Source organism: Chamaea fasciata, unplaced genomic scaffold, assembly GCF_029207755.1.
Source record: "Chamaea fasciata isolate MVZ Bird 193981 ecotype frontalis unplaced genomic scaffold, bChaFas1.0.hap1 SCAF_25, whole genome shotgun sequence".
Lineage (NCBI taxonomy): Eukaryota > Metazoa > Chordata > Aves > Passeriformes > Sylviidae > Chamaea > Chamaea fasciata.
Window position 1 is genome coordinate 3,324,129 of NW_027094110.1, and position 25,909 is coordinate 3,350,037.

The window sequence follows — 25,909 nt, forward strand, 5'->3', positions numbered from 1 at the left end:
ACACCCCCCAGGCTGAGAGCAGAGCTGTGATTAACACACCAACAGCTCTAGAAATGTGCAAAATACAGGGAGGACATCACACAGGCTCAGAGAGGAGAAAACAGCGGCACTTTGGGGTTGGGGGGAACAGGCACAAAGGGACAGGGAGGCATCCCAGCTCCCCTGCCCAGGTCACCACCAGCTCCAGCATTTTATTGGGCAGCTGAAACAAAGCTTGTCCAGAAGCTGGAGGCACCCAGCACCTTCTCTGCCTCCTCTCCCCCTCTCCCAAAAGAGAATAAGGTTCGGACCCTCCTCTCCTGATCCAGCAGCCAACAAGCATAGCCAGGCCCAATCCAAGAGGAAAACACTTGGAAGGCCCAGGCCAGAGACAGAAAGAGCAGCAGGCAGTGCACCAAACTGCCCCAGAAAGGCACAGCCCAGACTCTGGGAACAACCACGTCCCTCACACAGGGCTGTGCCAGCCCAAGGACAGGCTGCAGCCAGGGAGAGGAGCCCTCCCCACAAGGCAGAGCTGCTTTGGTTAGTCCGTGTTAGCCCGGGATCCTTCAGGTTGGAAAAGCCCTCTGAGATCCTCCAGTCCACCCCTTAACCCAACAATGCCAAAGCCACCACGTCCCCAAGTGCCACACCTGCAGACTTTTTGAACAAATCCCTCCAGGCATGGGGGCTGAAGGTGCAGAAAGCTCTGGGAATTCTCCTCCCCACAGCTTCCACCCACAGATCAGGGAGGAGAAAACGAGGAGGATCCAGCCCTTTCCACCCCAAATCTGCCCCATGCCCCGTGCCAGGGACAAGCCCAGCTCCCCTCTCCCCGTCCCATCCCCTCTCACACAGTTTGCAGCTTCCTGGGATCTCCAGCAATGCCTGGAGAGGAAGGACACCGAGCCCTGAGCTCTCCCAGAGGGTTTGGCCACCCAAAACCTTCGCTGGCACCTCCTGAAGCCAAGTCACCAAGAGACAGCAAACGCCGAGTGCAAAACCAGGGTCTTTTATTAGAAATCTCCTCGTATAAAAATGATCATGCTCTACACAGTCATCGAATAATTCATAAACATCCAGGCACTGAACTTTGTTTTTTTGTGTGTTTTTGTTTTTTGACTGGTCAGTACATAAAGCAGACATATTTCAATCCATATGGTCATCACATACATTAAGGAACCACCTATAGAAATCAGCACTTTGAACACAGTCTAGGTTTTATTTTATTTTATTTTGCTGTCTTTTTTTTTTTAATGTAAATTTTAAGTATTTTTTATTTATTTTTCCTTTTTGCAACATATAGAATTTGGTAGGATGTGGGGTAGAGAGTGAAGAGGGACGGAGGAAGACAGGAACGAAAGAAAATGGAAGATTTAAAAATAAAAATAATAAAAAGAGAAAACAGAAGGTTCTGCACAACCACAAACAATCTCACAAATTCCAGAAAAGGGAAAACTGTTGGGACTCTTTTTTTTTTTTCTTTTTTTTTTTTCTTTTTTTTTTTTTTTTTGCCAAAATACAGGGGGAAAAAAAAAAGAACCCAAAGACTTGCAGAAGTCCGTCCCCTCTTGCCTGTGCTCCATCCCCGCGCTCTGCTGTCCCTCCGTGGGAGCCATGCATCGCCACCCTGGGCGCTGGAAGAGTTTTAGTGTTTCTTTATGGATTTTTTTTTTTTGCTGCTGTTGATGGCGTTTTTTTTCCCCAGGAGCTCTGCCCTGGGGCGTGTCCCTCTGGCTGCCACCTCCCTGTCCTGTGCCGCTGTCCCTGCCAGGAGCTCGGCTCCCTCCTGGCCCCTGCTCCTGGAGCTAAATGGCGTGGTTGCTGTAGCTGACGTAGGTCTGCTTGGTGGCCAGTGCTGCAAGGAGACACAGAGCTCACGTGGGTCATTAGCAGAGGCCACCTTCCCCTCCTGGCTCCTGGCCCGTCCCCCTGGCCCTGCCGTCGTGCCAGGAGGGATGTGACAGGGTTTGCTCAGGGGATCTGGACAGTGCTGGCACTTGGGATCCTCCCCTGAGCCCCACAGCAGCTGTGGGTGCTCCCGAAGGACATCTCAGCCCAAGGAGAGCCCCCAGGACGTGCCATGAGCAGTGGGAATATGGTCTCAGGTTCCCGTCAGCTTCCCTCAGCACCCCCCTATAGACAGACCCAGAGGTGCTGCACCTTCCCAGAGCTCAGCTTGTCCCAGCCAGCCCTACCTGGGATAAATCGTGGGGTCCCAGGGGGTTTTGGGGTCCCAGCTGAGTGTCCCACACCCCTGGCCACCACTCCACGGCAGCAGGGCACAAAATCAACCACCCTGGCTGTCCCAGAGGGTGCCACAGGGACACAACCCTGCTGCCACCCCCCAGCTTCCCCAGCCCTCAGACGAACCAGGAGAGGAGGCAGCGATGGCTCCAAAGCCACCAAACATCCCAGAGTGGCACTGGGGGGCACAGCAAAAGCCACAGAGCAATGAATCCCCCAACACACTGCAGCAGCTCACCGCCCTCGGTGGGGACAACGCTCTGCTGAGACCCCCACGAAGTCCCCAGGTACCACGGGGTCAGCAGGCACAGGGACACCCTCCAGCCAAGGGCACAGGCTGGCACAGATGGCACAGCCTGGGACACCCTGAGCAGCACAAACGTGTCCCCACGGAGCCCACAGGGAGGGGACAGCTCGCGGCGCCTGGCTGGCAGCGGAACCTTGCTGCAGGTTTGCAAGTGGTGTTCCCAGATAACAATTAGATAGAGCAGAAGGAATTGGAGCTGACAGAGCTATTTGTTAGCTGCGATGTTTTCGTAGCCGATCTGCCCATATCAAAGCCCTGTGAATTATTTATTCTGTTGTTTATTTAAGGATACGTGACCCGGCAGTGACAGAGTGAAAAATGTCCCCTCGGTGCTGCGCTGACGTCCCCCTGTGCTGCTGCCGTGCCCGTCCCCTCCCTGGGCACCACGGGAGCTGCCAGCCCTGCTCACTCCCAGCTCCCCCAGCCCCGTGTGTCGCTGGCTGGAGTCAGGGATGTGCAGATGGAGCTCAGCTCTCCCCATTCCCGGCGTTTATGATCCCCAGAGGATCCCGCTGTGACCCCCTGCGGGAGCAGCCTCACCTTGTGTTTCCAGGTTTTCGCAGAGCTCCGACTTGGCCTCCCCGTTGGGGCGGAACCCTCCCTTCTGGGAGAACTTGTTGGACATGGTGGCCGCCGTCACCACCGCCTTGAGGCTCCGCTTGCGCTTGGGGACGTTCTGCTCCGGGTGGAAGAGGATGATGTACACCTTGGGCATGTAGAGCATGCCCAGGGACACCGAGGCACTCAGACTCACCGAGATGGTGAGCGTCGTGGTCTGGATGTACATCTGCAAGACACAAGGCCGCCAGCTGAGACCCGCCCCAAGCCCCTGTGGGGTCCAAAAGGAAAGGGAGGAAACGGGGAAGCCAGGGAAAGTTGGGGTTAAATGAATGGGGTGGGGAGGCAGAGCTGGAATGTTGGTGGTGCTGGGGGTTCAGCGTGAGGTTTGATGCTCCACCAGCCTCAGGGCAGGAGCTGCAAGGCTGGTGCTGGGCACAGCAAGGACACCAGAGCCCAGGGCACACCCCAGTGCCCTTCTCCCTTCAACAGGTAATTCCCATTCCCCAGCTGACTCCTGGCCTCTTGTCATGTAAGTCACATATTACACACCGACGCTGCCTTTTTGCAGTCAAAACTAATTTCACGCTCACTGTCCAGGACTAACAGTGACAGATGTTTTGCAAAATGAAAGCCCATTAATCTGACTGTAGAATAATCCATTTTTCTATGGAGAGCAGTTGGCAGGCTCCTCTCAAGCCGGAGCATCTGAAGCAGGTGGCAACTGGAAGCAGAGACCCCCCCCCCTCTGCCCATCCCACCTCTCGGGGAGGCCGGGAGGGCAAGGCCCTGCTCCGTGGGCATCCCTGCTCTGCCAGCATCTGCCTCCTTCCTCTCCAGCATCCCCTTCTCCACCAGGCAGTTCTGAGGCTCTGGGGTTGAGCAGGGAGGGGGCTCTGGGTCTCCAGATGCCTTTGCACACACCTGTGTGTGCGGGTCACCAACAAGGCTTTAGAAGGAGCCTTAAAGCAGCTCCTGAACTTCACCTGTCACTCAATGCCCAGGGAGTCCCCTGCAGGTGTTTCACAGGTGGGATTTCATGCCCTGTGAGGAGGCAGCACCTGGAGGAGCCAGGGAGGCCTGGGGGCTGCAGCAGTGGTCCCCACGTCCCCAGGGGCACACATGTCGCCTGAGGGCTTCTGAAGTTAAAAAGGTGATGAAGAGCACACGCTGAGGCAGAGGCTCTGCACAGATCCCAGGAGTGAGAGCTGGTGGGACACAGCTGCTCCAGGACCCCCAGGTCCCACCTGTGACCCTGCAAAGCCAACCAGCACCTGGCCCAGAGCGTTCCGACTCCGCCCCGAAGGGAAAATGCCACCAAGCTCGTTCTGAGTCAACTGAAAAGCTTTGGTTTGTCCCCAGAATAAAACCTCCTACTGTCACACGCGCCAGTTTGTTTGTTCCACCTTCTCTCTCTAGGCAGTTTTTGGAAATAAAAATGTCATTTCATCAAGCAAAGTCAAAACACATCTCTGTGCCAGAATATGTGCGCTTTTTTATTTCTTCCTTTTTCTTTTTTTCCACTCCAACTCTCCAGACTCTGCCATGGGTGTCCTGGACTGGCCAGGGATAGGGGAAACTCTGGGACCCCAACTCCAGGCACCCCAAGCCCTGCCTGGGAACCAGCACAGCTTGACCCCGGTGGGGCACAGCCGAGCTCAGCACCCCTCATCTCCCTGGCTCCCTGCCTTCCCTTGCCAATCCAGCCATTTCCATATTTTCTGCTTCTACAGAGAGTCCCCCCTCCCCGTGCCTTGGGGCTCGGGGGCGTTTCAGCGAGGAGGGAGAGCACAGCTGAGCTGAGCTGAGCTGAGCTGAGCCATCTCCGTGCCTGCTCCCCCCACGCTCCTGGGCCAGTTCTGCCGGGGACTCCCCTGTGCTGAGACCCCGCTGGCACCAGCCCCAGCTCCCCACCCCACTCTCTGTCTCCTGCAGCACTTTTGGGGTCTGACAGGGCCACTGTGGCAACCTTTCCCCCCACGATGCGTTTGCAGGAAGTGTTTTCCTGCCCACTCCAGCCTCCACAGCCGTGTCTCGCTGCAGCAAACCCCTCACCAGCTCAGACTGGAATATTTTTAGCCTGGAGCCTCCACACAGCCGTGGAGCTCTGCTCAGTTAACCTTTTGCCACTGCAAAAAAAAATGACCATTTCTCACAGTTTCACTTCCTACTCTCTTAATTGGCTCCCAGCCCAGGACCCCGCTTTGCCCCTCCGTTAACGGCGCTGGAGCTTCCCCCGGAGCCCTGGGAGGTGTGAGCTGTGCTTCTTGAGGAAGTTCCAGCTCCTGCTGCCTCGTGGGCTGGATCAAAGAGCACAGCCAGCCCTGGCTCGGGGCGATGATGCTGAGGGACAGCAGTAACCCAAAATAACCCCACACGGGCCCCCAAACCCAGCTCTGTGCTCAGCTTTGCCCAGGGCTGGGTGAGCCCATCCTGCCTGAGGGAGCAGCCCAGGCTTGAGGCACAGCCCAGCCTTGTGCCTGTCCCACAGCAGATCTCTGCACTAATGAGAAGCTGCTCCCACTTTAAATCAACGCCTGGCCCTTCTACAAGGGGTTTTGCACCGTGGTGGGTGCTCTGGGGAAGTGCAAACCTGCTCAGTGCTCCTCCAGCACTCCCAACACCACTGCACAGCCCCTCTCACTCCTTCCCTCTCCCTCTTTTCCCTGGCTAAAAGTGGATTTGATAAACAGGGGAGCAGACAATGACTCCACTGTCAGACAATGTCTCCACTGTGCTCAGCTTTGCCCAGGGCTGGGTGAGCCCATCCTGCCCGAGGGAGCAGCCCAGGCTTGAGGCACAGCCAAGGCTAGTGCCTGTCCCACAGCAAATCTCTGCATTAATGGCACGCTGGCCGCACTCTAAATCCACACCTGGCCTGGCTACAGGAGGTTTTGCACCGTGGTGGGTGTTGGGGAAGTTCAAACCTGCTCGTTGCTCCTCCAGGGACTGGACAGTCCCTCTCACTCCTTCCCTCTCCCTCTTTTCCCTGACTAAAAGCGAGTATGATAAACAGGGAAGCAGACAATGACTCCACTGTTCTGCTGCCACCTTATCGGTGCAGGAAATTGTCTCTTTCTTTAGATGCTCTGTTATTGCTATTTCTGTAATCCGCCGGGATCGGCGGGGATAAGAGGTTCTTTTCAGAAAAGGCTTGGGGGACTTGTTACAATAATATGCCACCTCCATGCAAAGTTGTGGGCACGAGGTAAAGCAAATTAAAGTAAAAACGGAGATTATCATCCAACTCCTCCAGACCATGAGGCAGCCTTGGCTGCGGCCCTGCAGCCTCAGCTGGGGTCAGGGCAGAAGTGCCAGGGGTTCAGGGTGTGGCTTTGCCCTGTGGCATCCTCAGGATTTCGGCCATGAGACAACAGCCCAGACAATGCTCCCAGGTTTTCTTTCCCCAAGGGTCCAGACACTGCACGGAGCCCAGGAGGCCCTCAGTCCCAGCAGCAGTGGGGTGAAGATGATGGGATCCCTCCTTATGGTGAGCTGGGGGTGCCCCGTGGAGCATCCCCAGAGCACCACGTGGGTGATGCCACTGCCAGTGCCCCCAGCTGTCACCCCAAGGACACACTCAGAGCCACATCCTCTGTCCAGGCTCTGCAACAGCTCCTTTTTGACCTTTTTCTCCCCAGAAGTGCAAACCAACAGCCAAAGAACTGAGGGAGCCCCCATCATCTGGTTCCTCCAGCCATGTTTGAGCACATCCATCATCCCTCAGCTGTGGCCCAGGGACACTCAGAGCCCACTCCCACGCCCTGGGGACACTCAGAGCCCATTCCCACATCGGCAGAGCACAACTCCAAGCTGGAATCCCAAAGCCCCTCCAGGGTTGGCTCAGCAGGCTCGAGGCAGGGCTGGGCTGTGAGACAGAGCTCCGCGTCCAAGGGGAGTTGGGAACATCACTTTTTCCGCCTCTAATCAGCTTGTTAGCAGCCTAATAACAGAGCCGGCCTGTGCATTACAACCCCCAACGAGAGGCACAGCCTATTGTGGAGCTGCTGCCTGACAGGCAGCGTTCAGCAGCCCTAAATTATCCCGTGACAAGCTGCAGTGAAGAGGTGAGCAACCTTGCGCATAATCTACAATCATTATCATTTCCATCTTTATTACCCACAGTATGCCAAGCACATTAAGGAGGCTTTCAGGGAGCTTTTGTTTTGCAATAATTTCTTAAAAAACCTGCTTTCTTGTTAGTATCTCCCCTGCCATCTCATCAAAATGGAAATGCTGCAAAAGGCTCCATTTATTTCCTTTAATTCTCCTTCACACTTCCAGCCAGAGGAGGCCTGGTGGGACTTTTCGGTTGAGCCAAGGTCAGAGGTGGCTGGGCAGATTCAGCCTCCTCGAGGGATGGATGCTCTGAGAAGAGATGCTCCAGGACACGACAAACTCAGGTGCCCACAGGTAAAGCTCTCTCAAGAAATATTTGCAACAGGTGTGTCCTAAAGCCATGGTGTCAGCAGCACGGGGACACGCGATCCAAAGAGGGATCCGGGTGCTGGGACACCCCAGGGATTTCCAGGGAACAGCAGCTCCAAGGTTTGTTCATCAGAGCAGCGCTGGGCTGGCAGGCGGGAGCTGTTTGCGTTTGACAGAAACGCGATGATTCCTGTTTTGGCTGGCAGGCAAAGGGATTTGGGTCTCATTCATGAGATTTTTATTCTTTGTTCTTAATCCCTCGCACTTGAGCACGGAGCCTCATCCAGGATGGCCTCAGTCCCACGGGAACTCAGCGCTGGGAACAGGGGCTGGCTGGGCAGCGCCGGGTCCCTGTCCATGCAGAAATTGTGCCCACGACACTGGGGACCTCCCCTGGGGGCTCACCCTCCCCCAGCCCACACAGCAGCAGCCTGTGCTGCCCCACTGCCCCCATCCACGAGGGGCAGCGGAGCCAACAGAGCAGGGAAAACTTCCCACCCCAATTCCCAAGCTGACCAAGCCGCAGGGAAGGACCCTTCTTGCTCGAGACACCACAACCTCTCCCAGCCCTGCACACCGGACACCAGCCAGGCCCCTCCCCTCCTCCCTTACCTTTTCCGCCGACTGCGACGTCCCAAAAAATATCGGGATGAAGGCTAACCACACAATGCAAGTCGTGTACATGGTGAACCCAATGGGTTTGGCTTCGTTAAAGGTCTCGGGGACCCCGCGGGTCTTAATGGCGTACACAGTGCAGGTGACCATGAGGAGCATGCTGTACCCGAGCAAACAGATGAGGGACAGGTCTGAAATGTCACATTTGAGGATGCCCCGGGCAAAGTGGGGGTTTGTAGTCCGCTGGTCCTCGTAGTCAATGATGGAGTGGGACGGGTCCACGATGAACCAGATGCAGACGCCGACGAGCTGCAGGGAGATGAGGCTGAAGGTGATGACCAGCTGCGAGGCGGGGCTGATGAAGCGCGGGGCGCTCACCGACTTCTTGCCCTGCTCAAAGATGCGGTAGATGCGGTTGGTCTTGGTGAGCAGCGCGGCGTAGCTGATGCTCATGCCCAGCCCCAGGAAGATGCGCCGCAGGGAGCAGGTGCTCAGGTCGGGCTCGGCGATCATCAGGAAGGTGGTGGCGTAGCAGAGGAAGATGCCCGTGAGCAGGACGTAGCTGAGCTCCCGCCCCGACGCCTTGACGATGGGCGTGTCGTTGTAACGCACGAAGGTGATCACCACGAACAGGGTGGCGATGATGCCCACGATGGCGATGAACACGGGCACCACGGCCCAGGGAGAGCTCCACTCCAGCTTGATGATGGGGATGGGCGTGCAGCTGGTGTGGTTCTCGTTGGGCCGCTCGTTGAAGTGGCAGCGCTTGCAGTGGAACTCGTCCAGCTGGTACTGGTAGCCGTCGCAGCGCTCGCAGTGCCAGCAGCAGGGGATGCCCTTCACCAGCTTCTTCCTCTCGCCCGGCTTGCAGGGCAGGCTGCAGATGGAGCTGGGCTGCTGGCTGCCGCCCCCCGGCCACAGCATGTTCTCCACCTGCGGGGCAGATGGCACCAGCCATGCTGAGGGCACAGCGGGGACCTGCCGGGCACGCCTGGGCACAGGGGATGCCCTGACCTGGATCTGGATCCTCAACCCATCAGCACATCCCACAAAGGGTCCCAGCCCAACCTGGCTTGGGGACAGGGAGGTGGTGAAGCTCTCCATTGGTCTTTTGGAAAGATTCAACAGCAGGAACCCAAAATGAAGCCCCTCCTTCCCTGAGGAAACCCCGTCTGCTCCGGTCTGGTTCCTGTCTCCTGTCCCATACCCAGAGTCCCTAGAGTGGTAACACACTCTCCCTACGTCCCAAAGCACAAGTGTGTACCGAAGGACACCTCCCTCTCTGCCCCCACCACCTTTGGCCGTCTGGCCTTCCACCCAGACTCTATGTGGGGAGAAGAGAAACCTGCAGGACCCTCCCCTTGGACCACGCCCTTACCTTGAGGTGCAGGTGGTCTGTCCACTGCCCGATGACTTTGTACTCAGGGGTGGAGTTCCTGATCTGGTACTGGTAGATGTCGTAACGCCCTGGAGCATCTCCGTTCTCATTGAATGTCACAGGAGTCCCAGCAATGCCTGCAGGAAAGGGGGGGGTCAGCACCCACAGCACCCCCCACCCCGCTGGTGGGGCCCAAGGGGGCTCTGGCTTGATGCTCCCCCCTCACTGCTTCTTTTAAGAAAGGACGGGAAAAGCAGCTTTAGAAGTTAAATCAAGTGAATTCTGGAGATAAACGCTAATGAAAGGAAGGAAGAGAAGAATCAAGCGAGAGGGGAAAATAAATAAAAGAGACACTGTGGAGGAGATCAGAGGGTGGAGATAAATAGAAATAATAAGGGAAGCAGACAGAAAATGTTTATTAAGGAGACGGGGCAGAGGAAAAGATGAACTTCCAGAGGAGATCTGAGACAGACAAGGGCAGAGCAGCGGGAGGCAGTGGGACCTCTGCCAGCTGGGAGGGAGCAGGCAGGGGGAGAGGCTGGGCAGGGCAGCAGGTGAAGGCAGGGAGCAGGTGAGGGCAGGGTGAGGGCAGGATTGGTGCGGGATTTACACTCCAAAGGCTCTCAGGAGATGTGGAAGCTCAGACCTCCTCACCTGCTGCTCTCCTGCCCTCCCTCCATGCTGCATTCACTGTGCTGCCAGATGGCACCGCAACTAAACTGGGGACAACCAGAGACCCCCAGGGCCGCTCCTCCCACCGCCCCAGGGCCACGGCACACCTGAGAAGTTGACGCTGCGGATGTACTTGAGCAGCTCCACGCCGTCCACGGGGTCCATGCGGGGGCACAGCCCCACCTTGCCGGGGCACAGGTTCTTGTGCATGTTGTGCAGGGCATGTCCCATGGCGTAGACGGCGTCGATGACGAACTGCACCTTCCCCTCCTGCTCGTATGAGGAGTCCTGGCCGATCCTCTCCCGGTCTGTGGGGACAGGGAAAGGAGGTTCCATCTCCTGTGCCCCAGCCATCCCCCCCAGGATGTGTCTGCTGCACCCAGACCCTTGCAAATGAGCCATCCCTGGACCGGAGCAGCTGGAAATTCCAACCCCATTCCCAAACCTGCACACGCAGAGGACAGGCAGCCAAGGGACATTCCCTGGGGAACACCCAGCCAACTTCTCTGTCCCATGGTTCTGAAAATGTGGGTGCTGGCACCCTGCTCTGCTTCCAAGAACCCTCGGGATGTCTAGTCCCTGTGCCGTGGGATCTCCCTGAACTCCCAGGTCCCCCAGCAGGATGTGAGCTGGGCTGTGACTGACATCCCACCCTCACCCCTGTACGTTTCACCCCTCCTTCATCTCCCAGGAGTTTCCACCGACTCAGGCTCCACCAGTGGTGTTAAGGACAACCCGGGCAGCATCCATCACTGCCTGCCTGTCCCCTTTCTCACTGCCAAACCCTCCTGTCACCCCGCTCCCCTCGTCACCCCCTGCCACCCGCCTGCCTTGCTGACCCCACAGCCTCCCCGGCTGGCAGGATCCTGCAAGGATCTGGCAATTATCAGTGACAGCTGCCTTCCCCCGGTCATAGCCGCCCTTAATGGGACCACAAACATGTTAATCACTTAGCAGAAGACACCGATTAACGCAGCACGCTGTTAATTACAGCTAAGAGAGCCGTCTCCCAAGGGGCACAGCCGCTAAGGAGAGCCCCGGCCTCTGCCCCTCCATCCCTGCCCCGAGGCATGGCCGGGCATCCTGCCAGACCTCCAGCGGGAAGGAGGGCTCGCCACGGAGCCGAGGGCACCACCTCCCTCCTCTGGAGAGGCGGCACATCCTAGAAAGCCACGCCAGGGTGCCCAGAATTCACTCCTAACTCCAGCTCCGCCACGCAGGGAGGCGCCCCGATGAGAGGGGGGATTCACGGGGACTGCAGGGGACCGAGCACCAGGTGCTGATCCCTTCCTTCCCCGCTATGGGGGAGTGGGATGGAGCTCCAGGGAGAGGAGACAGCCCCGTCGTGAGCCGTGCCGGAGGTCCCTGTGCCAGGACCTGTGCCACTGACATGACACTAAAGCGAATTGATAACAAACTGACCGACGGGAAAAGATGATATCGGGGAGGTGAATTCATAGCCCATCCTTCAAAGTTATAAAAACGCTTTTGGAACGTGGAGATTACTCATGCAAAGCCCGGCAGGTGATCCCTCCTTCCACATTATTGACAGGAGCCATTAATCTTCTCCCTCAACTTCAGGCCCTTCCCCATATTCATCTCCAAAGGCGCAGACAGGCCACTCTGTCTTGTCAAGATAATTACCCATTAAAAGAGGAGCTGTAATAGACTGTCCAGGGGAGCTGAGCCCATGGGGATGTCACAGACTATCCACAGCACCGTCCTGTCCAGGGGACACACAGGACCCAGGGCTGGTCCCTTACAGCTGTTCAGCTTCCCTCAGTCACCTCAACCCGCCCGCATCCCAAAATCCAACCCGCCGCAATAGCACAGGCCGTGGGGGCTGGATTTTCATCCCTGTGCCAAGGCTGAGCAGTGCAGATAAGGAGACATCCCTGGGGCTGTCCCTCTGCCTGTCAGCACCTTGCCCCAGGCCCCAGCTGCTTTTTTCCAGACGGGAATTAGGCCAGCGCACAGAGGGGCAATGTGGAGCAGACAGCCGAGGCTTGTTCCCAACCTGGAGACAATAAATCTCTGCCAAGCTCCAATAGATGAGGGCCACGGAAGGGAGGTGACCTGCTGATTATAATAGCAGGGTCGTGCGTCGTTCTACAGGGCTGGTAATTAATTTTCAAGAGCGTGACGAGGCTCGGCGGCCCCCTCGGAGGAGGGACGCGGCTCTTCCCCAGCGGCAGATGAGACGGGATTAGAATCAATTCCCAGCACACCACTGGTCCTGGCTTTTGGCAAGAATTAATCAAAATCGCCCCCAGCACATCTGTGGGGAGCTGAGGATGGAGAATCTCCAAATCTTGTGGGTGCTGGTGGCAGCACCTGGCACCCCTTGCCGTGTTTTTGGGCTGGGCGAGCCCATCCCGGAGCAGGAACAGTCCCTCCATGTGGGATGCTCATGGCAAACATCTGATGGGTGCTAGGATGGTCTCAGGGGTAACACAGGCAGCTGCCCTCAGGAATTCCATCAGCTCAGCCCCCACCTTCCTCCCAGCCCTCCCATCCAGGAACGGGAGCCAGGAGCTCTCTGGTTCAGGGTGGGATCCTTCAGTTTGGTTTTTGGGGTGGAATAAACAAGCCAAGCTGGCACTTCTTGGGCGTCTTAGGCTCTACTCAAAGAGCCCCAAACTGGTCATTTGCATCAGCCCTGCAAGGCAGGAGCTAGTGGATCTGCAGGGGCAGGTGATTTGCTTCACCAGGCGTTAGTTCCCTGCTCTATCTGCCAAGCAATCACTCGGGAGATGGTTTATTTGCTGACAAATTCCGATGATTTAAAGACAGCTCCTAGGACATTTGCCACGTCGTAGTTTCAGCTGCTTCCACTGACACCTTGGGCCTGAAATATCACCTGCTTAAAAGCTACATCAGGGTGGAGATGAGAAGATCAGCACTCACAGGGCCTGCTCATGCATCTCCTGGTGCCGAGGGTTCCCTGATGCTCTGGGGAAGGATGAGGAGCTCTTGGCTACCCAAGGCTATGGCCACGGACTAGTTCCCTGGCATGCCCTTGCTGCTTGCCCAGCTCCCACCCACCCAGATCACCAGCTGAACCCTGAGGGAATGCCTGCAAGGACAGGAATGTGGAAGCATCGCTCAGAACACTAACTGAACTTTTGGGGAATGCCTGCAAGGACAGGGATGTGGAAGCATCGCTCAGAACACTAACTGAACTTTTGGGGAATGCCTGCAAGGACAGGGATGTGGAAGCACCGCTCAGAACACTAACTGAACTTTTGGGGAATGCCTGCAAGGACAGGGATGTGGAAGCATCGCTCAGAACACTAACTGAACTTTTGGGGAATGCCTGCAAGGACAGGAATGTGGAAGCATCGCTCAGAACACTAACTGAACTTTTGGGGAATGCCTGCAAGGACAGGAATGTGGAAGCATCGCTCAGAACACTAACTGAACTTTTGGGGAATGCCTGCAAGGACAGGGAGGTGGAAGCACCATCCCACTCCTCCTCAGTGGTGAAAGCAGGGGGGGAAAACAAAACTTTCACAATCCAACTTCTCAGGCACAGCCAGGTCCCTCTGTCTGATGGCACACGATGGCTTGAAAAGACATCCCTCCCAAAGGGACAAAGGGACACGCCAATGTCCCCGAGTCCTGCCACGTCGCAGCTCACGAGCCACGGCGCCGTCATCTGTCTTCAGCCGGTGCCAGGCAGGCAGTAAATCTCTCCCATCTCTCAGTAAACATGTCGCCTCCCAGAGCCTCCAACCATCACCTGACAGCAGCGCTGTCAGCAAGACAGATCCCCGGCTGCCTTGTTTACTGCACTCGTCCCTAAAGCCTCTTTGGGCTGGAAATGACTCAAAATGCACAGTGGGGCTTGAGCAAGGGGTTGGGAACCTGGAATCGAGATTTGACAGGATCCCTACCAGGCAAAAAGCTCCATGCTCACACTCCCCATGATCCCCCACCCTCCCAGAGCAGCCCCCCAGCTCTTACTGGTGCATTTCTTGATGCTGCTGCCCTTCCTCAGCGCGTGCCGGCTCAGCTTGCAGTGGAAATTCTCCTCCCAGAACTCGGCAAACCAGATGTTCCGGCGGTTGTTGTCCAGGGTCCTGCTGGAGAAGTAACGGTCGAAACCTGCCCGGGGAGAAAGTGAATGGAGGGGATAAATCCCGGGGGTTGACAGAGAGGTGCGTCACACATTCCCAGATTCCCCAGGCAGAGAGGAAGGGAGCTGCTGTGAGCGATGGGGACACATCAGAGTGTGGTGGGATTGCGTCCAAAGTGCCCCTTGTGCAGAGATGCCAGTGGAAAAACCACGCAGGGAAGATCCTCTGCAAAGCAGAGACTTTCTGGGACTTTGGGAGCAGCAGGAAACGCCTCTCTAGGTACCTTGGTGATAAAGGGAGAGCAGGGAAAATGTGGCACGTGGAAAAGAAGGAGGTGATTGGTGGGCAAATCAGGAGGTCTTTAAGGTCCCTTCCAACCCAAACCATTCTGTGATTCCACGATGGTTTCACAGCCAAACCCTGCAGTTAAGGAGGGCAAGCTCAGAGGACCAGCAGCCCATACCTCTGACTGAGACCCGCTTGGGCAGGATGGTGACAGAGCCCTCGGCCACCTCCTCCAGGTGCAGGACCGGGGCAATTTTGGAGCCCCAGCTGTCTGAGCCCATCCAGATGAAGTGCCCCGTCTGGTTCGCCCTCTTGGCCGCCTCCAGCACCCTTCTGTGGAAAGAAACAGCAGAGGCTGGGCCACCAACTCTATGCCTGGCCCCAGGGAAGTGGGGACACTGGCACAGTGCTGGTGGCATCTCCTGCTCCAGGCACAAGTTTGGCGCCAGGCACAACCAGGTGTACATGGACACACAAAATCAACAGTGCCACACAGCTCCCGCACCCTCTGTCCTCCCAGCCCAGGCACACAGGCTGCTTCCCCCACTTCATTTGCATATTTGCTGACTGGTAATTGAATTTCCCCTTAATTACCCAACATTAAGAAAGAAAGAAAGAAAAAAAAAAGAATCAGGTTATGCCGCAGCAGGCAGGGAAAGCAGCAGCGTGGAGAGCACGTGCTCCCAGCGTGGCCGGCCGCGGGAGAGGAGCAGCCAGTGCTGCCAGTGCCCAGCATGGAGCTAAACTGGGCTCTGCTGGGCTCAACTGGGCTCTGGGCTCAACTGGGCTCTGCTGGGCTCAACTGGGCTCCGGGCTCAGCTGGGCTCTGCTGGGCTCAACTGGGCTCTGGGTTCAACTGGGCTCTGCTGGGCTCAGCTGGGCTCTGGGCTCAACTGGGCTCTGCTGGGCAGCAGCTGGGAGCGGAGATGCCATCAGTCCTGCTGAGCATCCCTCCTGGTGCCAGACACTCAGACAGGCCTGCACGCTCCTCCAGTGCCAGCCAGGTCAGAAACTCAGTGGGAGGATGGGAACGGAGCATTCCTGGATCTGACCCTCCAGGCTCTGTCTCCCGGGGCTCACTGTCCCCTCGGGGGCTCCTGTGGGTCCCCAGCCATGTGGGAGGGGGACCCAGGGCAGCTCCCTCTCCCTGTGCAGAGCTGAGGCAGGTTGTGACTCACCCCCCACGTCGAAGCTGATCATTTCAAGTCCAGATGGTGCTTAAAATGTGTAATAAGGGAAAAAAACCCCATAGAAACCCAGCAGAGTGCAGACGAGATGGGAAGAGGCAGGCGAGCAGTGGGAGCCGTGCAGGCTGCTCCGTGCTCATCCCGGGCTGCCCTGGGCTCCAGGCACATCCCTCCCTAGGACAGTCACAGCCCGTGTCCCACTCTGTGACAGCAGCACCTCCAGCTGCCCCTGGTCCCTGTGCGGGGCAGGGTCTCTCCAGGGCAAACCCAGGACACTCCTGGAGGATCAGTGATTTACACCCGAGCTGAGCCAGGCAAGAATTCCAGCTACAACCTTCCCAGCCCGTCCTTCCCATCTCCCAGGCTCCACAAGCCAAGCTGGCTCGAGGGTCAGGATCATGGAGAACCGCACTCCTGAGCTAAAGGAGGCTGCAGAGCCCCACTGCCCAGGGCTACAATCCCATTTGGATGGGTAAATGTTTCCAGAGCCCTGATAACAGGACCTGCCATTTATCCTGCAAGGTAAATCCCTTTTCCCTCTCACCCCCACCCGATGTCAGCTCCGCAGACATTTCTATTAAGGAAGGAAAAGAGAAACTGGGAGAGTTTGCACATCTCATGTAAACTGATTTAAACTTGCAGTTTACCCACATTTACATAATGTTTGCTGATTAATAAATTAGACACTTAGGAAATCAGGGGTAGCTCCATGTGAATCATTCTGCTCCATAAACAACGGAGCTGCAGCCGCCACTTCGCCTGCAGAGCAGCTCATCACCCTCAAGTGCAGCCACGTCCCCGGCACTGCTGGGCACAGAGTGCTGGGGAGGTCCCCAAAAGGTCCCTGAAAGGTCCCCTAGATCTGTTCCTCTGCCACGCTGGGGCTGGAGCTGCTCTGCAAAGCAGAACCAGTGCCTGGGTCTTGCCCTGGCCAAGCTGGAGCAGCCCTTGTGTGGTGTGAAGCAGCAGGTCATGGTAACAAGGGCTTCCAAAACCGATGGGAAGTGGGACTTTCCTCCGTTGGGCTCTGTGTGCCTGTGGTTGGATGGCAGCCACTCGCCAGGTGGCCACTCTGAGTGGGGCCCCACTGCAGACATTCCCTGCCACGCTGCATGGTGTATCCTCTCCCCACTGCAGACATGTCCCAGTGCATCCCAGTGCCTCTCAGTGCATCCCAGTGCATCCCAGTGCATCCCTGCCCAGCCCCGCCTCCTGGCCAGGCCGGCCCCTCCACACCTGATGTCGTCCTCGTTGGCGAAGATGATGACGGCGCGGGCGTGGGAGGTCTCCAGGAGCCGGCGGATGATCTTGTCAAACTCCCCCGGCTTGGGCTCCCTCGGGATCTTCACGGACTGGGCCACGCAGACCCCGCCTGTGGCAGAGAGAGCGCTGGCACTGAGACGCCCCACGAGTCCCCGTGCCCTGGGGATGGCCCCTCTCCCAGGGCTCCTCAGCCCGACAGGCAGAGCGAGGTCTCTCCAGCACTCCCACTGAGGGGCTGAGCACTTCACCACCTCCTCAGCCCAGAGACCTCCTGGCCACCACCCAACCCTCTGGGACATGTCCCCAGCCCTCCCCTTAGCCCTGCTCTCCCAGGTCACTGCCTTCACCCCTCCTCTTCCCCCAGCTCAGCCCTTCTGCACCACTTTCCCTCCCACCCTGTATCTCTGCAGCTCCTCTCTGCCTCCCACCCACTCCTCTGGTACCTGTCACCTTCAGCCACCACCACACCACGCTCCAGATGTCCCCAGGACAGACACACGGTCCCATCCCGGCAGCTCAGTGAGGATTTTCCAGCCAGTTCCAAGCACCAGCCTCTGCCCAGCCCAGGATTTGCAAAGGGTTCTGCACACAGAATGGTCAAACTCTGGCAGAACCACCCCATGGGAAGAGCAGCCAGGCCCTGCAGAGGGGTTTATTCCCATCCCTATGGCACTGGCCAAGTTCCAGCCCAGCTTTCCAAGGAGCCATTGCACAACCAAATAATTAAAATTAAAAGAGACAATTGGAAGAGCAATTGGAAGAGCCCCCACACTTCACTGCTGGGCTCCCAACCTCCAACTCCAAAAAGCCAGAGCCCTCCTGCTCCTGCATTTCTGCAGATGCCAATAAAGAGAGAGATGGGAGAGAAAATTAAACATTGCGGGACCTTCTGGATGTAATTGATGGTCTCAATTTGCATAGTAAATGACACGGCTGATGCCTCCTGCCACTAACAGATCGCAGCTTAAGCAAAGGTCAGCATAATTACCACCCGGGGCTGGGAGAGACTCCCAGAGCACGGCCCTGGAGAGGAGCAGGACAGGACAGGGTGGGGACAGGCTCCAGGAGACTTCACTCCCTACGTGGGGCTGCAGAAAAACTGGGAAAATTTGGCCCCTTGCAGCCAAAACCCAAGAGAAGGGCAATGTGCTGGGTGCTGAGCAGGCGGGGAGGGCTGCAGGGATGGGGCACAGCATCCCCAACCTGTACTCACTGCCCGGGGCTTTCCAGGGGTCTTTTGGGGGGTTTCTTTTCCTTTGGTAAGAAATTGGGCCAATTTGCTGTTTGTTTCCCATATGGGGAGCCAGATGGATGGAGAGGAGGGAGTTGGATAAGCAGACAGATCAGCCAGGCGAGGCGGGCAGCAGCCGGCAGCGCCAGCAGGACAGGAATGTCCCAGCCTGGGGACACTCACCCTGGTCACCTCCCAGCCCCCGGCCAGCCCGGGGTGCCACAGCACACTGCCAGGGGCCACCGTGCAGCTTAATTACAGTTTCCATGGCAATCAGTGGGAGAAAATCCAACAAAAGCAGCAGTTTGCAAACACCGAGAGCCTTCCAAAAGCCCTGGCAGGGCCAGGCGGGAGCGAGTGGCAGCTGGGGGCTGGCACGGGCACACACGTGAGTGCCACCAGGCTCTCCTGCTAGGGAACATCTCCCTGCACATGTGGCGGAGGAGATGGGCCCATAAATAAACAAGGAAAGAGGTTAAATCGATGGCAGTTCAGAAATCACCGCAATGCTACTCGGCTGCTTCGTTAAATCAAACTAACGAGGAACGCAGCTCCTCCAGGTGACAGCCTGCAGGGCCGGGGAGCCCCTGGTTCCCACAGCAGATGCTGGCAATGTTTTTATCTCCTTAATTAATGAAAACATAATCATCAACAGCAAGAAGTCCAGGGTGTCAGGGGGCAGTGGCGGTGTGGCTTGGGGCGCTCTGTCTCTCGGCACCGCAGGCAAAGGGGATTGGCCAAGTGATGTTCCCACTGTCTTTGCACAAAAATCCACTTAGTCAGGACACTCCTCTAAAGCCAGAAATCAAAGTGAGGAGGCGGCAGTGATGGGGAGGAGGCGACCACTCTTTCTATTCCAGTAGGATGGCACAGCACTGCTCCCTGCCTTGGGACAAGGTGTGACTCTGAGGAAGGCAGCATGTGAGGCATGGGGACCCATCTCCTCCTCCCCCAGCTTGGGAAAGGACCAGAGAGGAGCAGGAATATTGGGGATGGGGGAAACACCCCACAGGCAGCTGCTGGAGGCAGTTTGGGATGCTGGCAAGCAGTCAGAAGATGCTCAGAGGAGATCCTGCGCATGATGTCACGGGTGGCACAGGACACAGGGCACCCCCGACTAAAAAACAGCCTGGAAAACCCAGCCTGAGCCCACTTCCAAACCTCCCAAAACTGCCTGCGCCATCCTCAGGCACGTATCCCTCCCATCCCAGTGGGATCTCGCCTCCCCCGGCATCACCAGGGCCCCGGGGGACTCTCCTGATGCCTCTGGGGGTGAGGCTTGTTGTCAAACACGGGTCAGGGTTTAATCGCCACAATTCTGGCTCGGTGGGAGCGCAGCCACTCCGGCTTCCCCTCTTGATTGCCGGTGTTTAATTATCTCACGGCTCAGGGGCTTCTGCCAGGGCTCCCGCAGAGCCTGCCAAGCTCGCAGCGAGCAGGGTCCTGGCTAAGGGGGTGAAGCAGGGACCCGGCTCAGCCGTGCTGGGAAACAGCCATGTGGGTGTTCCCCCCACCCCGGGCAGTCCTGGGCATCCCGGGCAGGGATCAGGCTCTGCACAGCCCGGCAGCGATGGCATTCCCAGCTCCCATCCTAACTCCAGCCTTCCCATGAGACTCCCGAGCCCAGAGGCTTAACTGGAGGCGGCGGGCTGCTCCCCTGGCCCGGGACTCATTGTCTGTGTCACTTCAAAGCCTCCAGGAAGCAAATTATTAGAGAAGAAGCCATCAGGGACAGGGATCTGCGCCCTCTCCCGAGCGTGGTGAGACCGAAACGCTGCGGTCAAACCTCCTGCCTCAAGATTTGGGAGTGGCTTTTTGGGGGCGACCTCCTGGTGCAGCCACCGCGAGTAATGAGCCCGGCTGGAACCAGAAAGAGACAGCCAGGGATGTCACACGGGGATGAGCAAACGCATCACAAATACACATCAGGCTCTTAACTAAAAATACGGAAAACTTAGTGAAGGGTGAAACAACAGAGGGGAGGAAACGGCAGCAGAATTGATCCAGGTGCATGACCAAGGAGCCCTGCGTTGGGCTGGGAGTATTCCCCTCGTCATGGACCCAAGGTGTGGCAAACACCAGCTCTGTTACACAAACATCCGTCCCAGGCCTCATCTCCAAGAGCTTGGGGACAACAGAGACCTCAACAACGCAGAGCCAGAGGGTCCTGGATGGGTCTGTCCAACACCAAAGTGATGCCACAGGTCAGGGGCATGGGGAAATGCTGGACAGAGGGGCTGGGGACACCCTGCCGTGCACCTTGGTGTGCAGGGAAAATCCGGCTGACAGCCACTGCCAGTGCAGGATGCTCAGGATGGATTTTGGGAGCAGAATGCACTTAAAACACTTTAAAATGGCTGAAGAAAACACATCCTTTGCGGAGTGAACATCTCTGCAATGCTAAAACCCAAAGAGCAGCACTCTAGTGAATGAGGACTCTCCAGCCACCAGTGCAGCCACCAGCAACCTCCAGGGGCCAACAGCATCACCAACTGCAAATATGGACGAAGATAAAAAGACAAATGAATAAAGATGTAACAGCCACCCAGGTCAGTCTGTCGTGGTAGCCCAGGGCCAGCCCCAGCTGTAAGAATAACCCATCTCCAGGGTGAGTTTCCTCCCTGCCTCGCTGTCGGAGGTCGCTCTGTGCCTCAAGCAGAACCGTTTTCCACTGCGCTGCGAAGCTTCAACGTGAGGCTCTGCTAAAAATTGAAACTGAAGGTCAAGTTGATAATGCATCAGAAAGCAAACAGCTTGAGTGCGAGCTGCTAACGACAGCAATGAGCATTATTGCCTGATGGAAATAAAACCCGACTCTGAAGGCTCGGGCTTGGCATGAGAAATGAAGCAGAGCGCTGTGGGGAGGAGAGCGGGAGCTGCTCACCCTGAGCCGGGTGGGCGAGGAGCCTCCCGGGCAGAGCCGGCGTGGGGGGCTGGGGATGGGGCTGGGCTTGTGCAGGGCCCCCCAAGCATCAACACCCCCACGGGGAATCTCCACCACTTGACCAACAGCCAGCCAGCCCCTGGCACAGGCCAGATCCTCGCTCAGCTGACAGCCCTGCCCGTCCCTCTGACAGGCTGGAGGCCCCTGGAAGCAGCGTCAAATTGCAGGATCCTTTAGGCTGCTGGAGAAATGCAACTGAGAGCCAGCAACAGCCCACAGAGGGCACAGATCCTTCCCAGTGGATCTGTGCTCGTGTAAAGGTGTTTGGTGCCAGCAGAGCCCTTTGCACAGGGGAACACAGAGAGGTGAAGTGGGCAGAGCCTGGCTCTTCCTCCAGCCTGGCATTCCCACTACAGATGGCACGGCTTGGGGGTGGGGGAGGGTTTAAATACATAAAATAAAGGGGGAAAAAAAAAAAAAGAAAAAGCATGTTTTTGGTCCAGCCTCACCATTATTCATGGCTGTGGCTCTACTTCATGGGCAAAGCAGTGTGGCTGACACCCCACCCTCGCTCCCATGGGAGATGCTCCAGGGAGCAGCTCAGAGCGCAGCCAGGGCCCCACACTGGGGCTGGCACAGGCAGCTCCCACAAATCTCCACATTCCTGCAGCGTGTCGGGGCCACAGCGTCACCACTGGCACCACACGTGCTGCCCTCACACTGCAGGCACCGTGGAAATCTGCTTTTTGATAACTAAATTATCACTAATGCACATAATCGCCAGGTTATGTGGATACCCAAATTACAGGACTGCCGCAGCCCTGGATTAACACGGGGCCGCTCTGGCTCCCTGTGCACTCCTTTACTCTGCAATTACACTGTCAGATCGTTAACATCTGGTTAGAGGAGCTCGTGGTAACCACAGGTATCTCAAAGGAAAAGAGCTCATGCCGCAGCAGGACCACCAGTCACAGCCACCACTCCTTACTGGTGCTTAGCGGAGGAGGAGAGTGGGTTTCAATCGTGCCTGTGCAGCCCCTCGGCCACCCCAGAGATCACCTGGGGGGGCTGCACCCATGGATGGGGCAGCAGAGCATCCCCCAGCCCCTCCCCAAACCTGCCAGGTGCTGTCACACACACCCAGCACAGCTCCTTTGCACCTCCCCACATCCCCTGCAGCCACCGCTCCGGAGCATTCCCCACGCGCTGCTCCTTGCGAAGCCACGGCCCCGTGAAAAACATTCCGCTTTTCAAGTGAAAATCCTGAAGAGCAGCTCCCAAGTTGGATCCCCAGATGGGTTTCTCTGCATACTAAAAGCACAGCCGGCTCCGGTGCCAGGGCGCGCGCGCGAGAGAGAGACGGAATTAACGCTGCTCCTATTTATAGGGCTTTGATTAGGAGCTCGTCACCTCGAAGTTTTTATTCCCTTTATCCATTTATAAGGCCATAACGCAGTTTGACTGGCTCCAGATAGGCCGGTGTCCCACCGACTCTGCCAGAACCTAATGTGCCATTCAGACACACTTAAGCCTGTAATAAGCAGCAGCCTGCGCCCTGCAGGGGTTTAACTGCCTCAAAAAACACCCTTTAACTCCCGTCCCACCCCGTGCTGAGGGGCTGAGGTGATGCCAGAGCCCAGGAGGGACCCCAGTGCTGTGCCAGCCCCTCGGTGGGGTCCTGGGGCACCTCTGAAATTGTGGTAGCAGCACCTACAGCAGCGATTCCCAGGGCTCCTCACCCATCCCAGGGTTGATGTTCAGGTCCCCACAAGCTCCTGTGCTGCTCCCAAGGCTGCTAATCCCCCCTAAGCATCCCAGAGCTCCCGTCAGCAAAACGCTTTCTGCCTCCAGACAAATCCTCCCAAAGAGTTTTGCTGAGCACGGACTTTCCGCCTGTCCAAAGCCCATAGACAAATTAAAGCACCTGCCCTGGGGGATAATTCCACTAAAATTGGGTGCAGCTCGTGGTGGTGCCAACTTGATTTTCTGTTAAAACCTGGGAGTATTTGTAAAAGTCTTGTCTTCTGGAAGGCGCCCAGCGCCGTGGCTCAGACACAAAGGGAGGGGTGAGACAAGCTCGGCAGAGCTGGGGAACAGGGAGTGGGATCTCGAGATGCTTCCCAAATGCAGCCTGCCCTGCAGAGTGCAGGCAGCCCAGGATTGCTGGTCCCAAGCCTTGCTGGAAAACTTGGATCCTTCTTTGGGCAGCCCCAAAACCCACACGGCCCCAAACCACACCGTCCATCACCTCACCCACATCCCAGCTCTGCCCAAGGAGTCCAACCAGACGCATCCCTCCATCCCAACCTTTTCTCCTCCTGTCTCAGCTGCTCCCATCCCGGGAGACATCCACTCACCATCCTCCCTGGACTTCTGGATGAAGGCCTCCACCCCGCTTTCACCGTAGCTGCCCTCGGAGGCCAAGGTGGAGACGTAATTCCACTTGAGGGCTTTGACAATGTCCACCATGGCCTGGGCCTGGTAGGTGTCCGAGGGGACCACGCGGGAGAAGAAGTCGTAGCGGCTGTTGTCGCTGAGGTCCGGCGCCGTGGAGGCGTAGCTGATCTGGGGGATCTGGGGTGGAGCAGGGAGAGGCACAGAATCAGGGCAAGGAGGTGATGATCTCCACCCCACGGCCATGCCCACGCTCCCCAAGCCCTGCTCTGGGGCAGAGGGAGGTGGGAATTGAGGATGAACATGTGCTCCAGGGGACATCAGGGTTTGGGGACCAACTGCAGCTCAGGGACACCCAGCAGGATCCCAAAAGGAGCACCCAGTGTGGGAGAGGGCAAAGGAAAAAAACATCATTCTGCCCTGGCCAGCACCGCCAGGGTCTCCCTTTGGCTTCCTCCTCAGGAAGGACAGATCCAACCCATCCTGCTCCCCACCCCCCCCCCCCCTCCAGCCCTAAATAAGCCCCTTAAATTAACCAGAGCTGCAGCACCTCTCCCAGCACACTGGAATGATTTAGCACCACGGGATCAGGCGATGTTTAACACTTACACAGCACTTTCCATCTCCAAAACGCACCACACATCCCCATTTATCTTAAAGATGGAAAAGGCTTATTAAATTATCAAGCCCAGGTTCTCCCCACCAGCTGTGGGAGTCCGAGTTGGTGTAATAAGCCCCAGGCACCTCGCTGGGAGCCCAGCTGGGAGCTGCATCCCAGGGATGAGGTGTGCACCAGGGCTGGGTGTCCCAGCCCTCCTGGCCCCACTCCATCCCCCTCCAGTCCTGCATCTCCCAGTTTTCCTCCTTTGTTTCTCTGTGATTTCCCCTCTCCCACTCCTGCCTCTCTCTATTAAATGTGATTCCAGTGTTATAAACCCACAACTCCACCTGAATGCTAAAAGGCCCCTGGAAAGGAGCAGCCACCTTTCTACCTGCCTGCGAAATAGGAGATGGAAAAAAAAAGGGAGAGATGGAGCAGGAGTGGGAGAGGGAGAGGAAGGAATCTTTATCAAGGCACAAATAGGATTACTCCCCGTGACAATCTGCTTTGTGCTCCGTTCCGAGGGGCTCTGATCTGCTCGTTGGGGATCTCGGACTGGAGCCGGTGCATGAGGCTCCATTAAAATTCTGCTCAGCAGGTGAGGAGCTCGCCTGGCAATCGCTCATCCCGGGGGGAGCAGGGGGGGCTGCTCCCAGCACAATCCCTCCCTTTCCCTGCCGAGCCTGCAGGATGGACACGGGCTCGGGATGGGGGCAGTGCCCACAGCGTGCCCACGGGGGCACAGCCAGCAGCAGTGCCCACGCCAAAGGTGATTTGGGGGCAGGGATGCACCCCTGCCCTTCCAGAGGGTCTTTTCCCAATGATTTTCCCCCTGCCTGGTGTTTTGGTTTCACCTCTTCCGCAGGGCACTGGTGATGGAGAGTTCCCAGCCATTCCCCATGCCACCACCATCCCACCCAAGCTCCAACAGCCTGGGATTAAACCCTGGCCTGCCCATTCTGCTCCAGCCTCAGATGGAAAACAAAGCCCAGAAAATACCTGTTGATCCACAGGCTACGGACTGGAAGCTGTATTTTAATAAACAAAAGGAAAGGGCTTTTTCCTCTCACTCCTCTGCCTTTGGATGAAAGTGAAAATAAAATACCAGTTCCCAAATGACCATTTCATAGATTTCTTCTGCCTTTTCCCCCTTCTGCCTTTTTGATAGCCCAACTCCTGGCACCAGCTATTTTCTCAGATAAAAGACAAAAGTCCTTTTAGGTACATAAAAGCAAAATGCAGGCAGGGAATTCAAGGTTCTTAGAAAGAAGGATGCAGTGGGAAGAGGGAGCTGGAAACATCACTCAGCTGCAAATCTGGGCACTGGTGGTCCCTTGTCTGGCTTATCTCTAGCCTGGGACAAACACTGTAGTGAGGAAAATAGTAGGACCAGCTCTCTTGCACCCCAAGAGTTCCTTGTCCCACTAAGAGTGGGGAGTGATCCCAGGGCAGGGGGTAAAAACTCATTCCTTCTCTTGTTTCGAATCAAAAACCAACACCGAGAAGCACCCCAAGCCTGGAGAAACATCCCTTGGGGTAAGAGAGATGGCGGGAGCCGGGGCTGGGCGTGTCATCCTGCTCCTCCAGGGTGTGACTTCAAATGCGCTGGGAATGCTGCATTTGGTACCCTCCATTATCACCCATCATTAACTCAGGAACTGCTGTGGTGTTTTCTCCACCGGTGGGAGACAGAATCCCCCCAGATCGGGAAGAATTAGGCCAAGGTGGTGATTTCAGCACATCCCAGCTCAGGCTTAAACCATTGATGTCAACATCAGCCTGAGCAGGCAGGAAGAACGAG

At 56.9% G+C, this 25,909-nt stretch overlaps 1 protein-coding gene across 2 annotated transcripts in view; it reads right to left on the minus strand.

The window, feature by feature from the left end:
• Window positions 1-975: 975 nt before the first annotated feature.
• GRM4 (glutamate metabotropic receptor 4) overlaps window positions 976-25,909 on the minus strand; it is a 35,523-nt gene continuing 10,589 nt past the window's right edge. For both annotated transcript variants that reach the window (XM_066203777.1, XM_066203778.1), the window contains exons 3-11: window positions 23,471-23,687; window positions 16,972-17,107; window positions 14,727-14,881; window positions 14,151-14,291; window positions 10,292-10,492; window positions 9,513-9,649; window positions 8,132-9,067; window positions 3,074-3,320; window positions 976-1,837 (exon numbers count right to left, since the gene is read on the minus strand). In XM_066203777.1, the coding sequence (XP_066059874.1) occupies window positions 1,788-1,837; window positions 3,074-3,320; window positions 8,132-9,067; window positions 9,513-9,649; window positions 10,292-10,492; window positions 14,151-14,291; window positions 14,727-14,881; window positions 16,972-17,107; window positions 23,471-23,687 (2,220 nt within the window). In that variant the 3' untranslated portion in view covers window positions 976-1,787. The remainder of the gene's footprint in view (window positions 1,838-3,073; window positions 3,321-8,131; window positions 9,068-9,512; window positions 9,650-10,291; window positions 10,493-14,150; window positions 14,292-14,726; window positions 14,882-16,971; window positions 17,108-23,470; window positions 23,688-25,909) is intronic.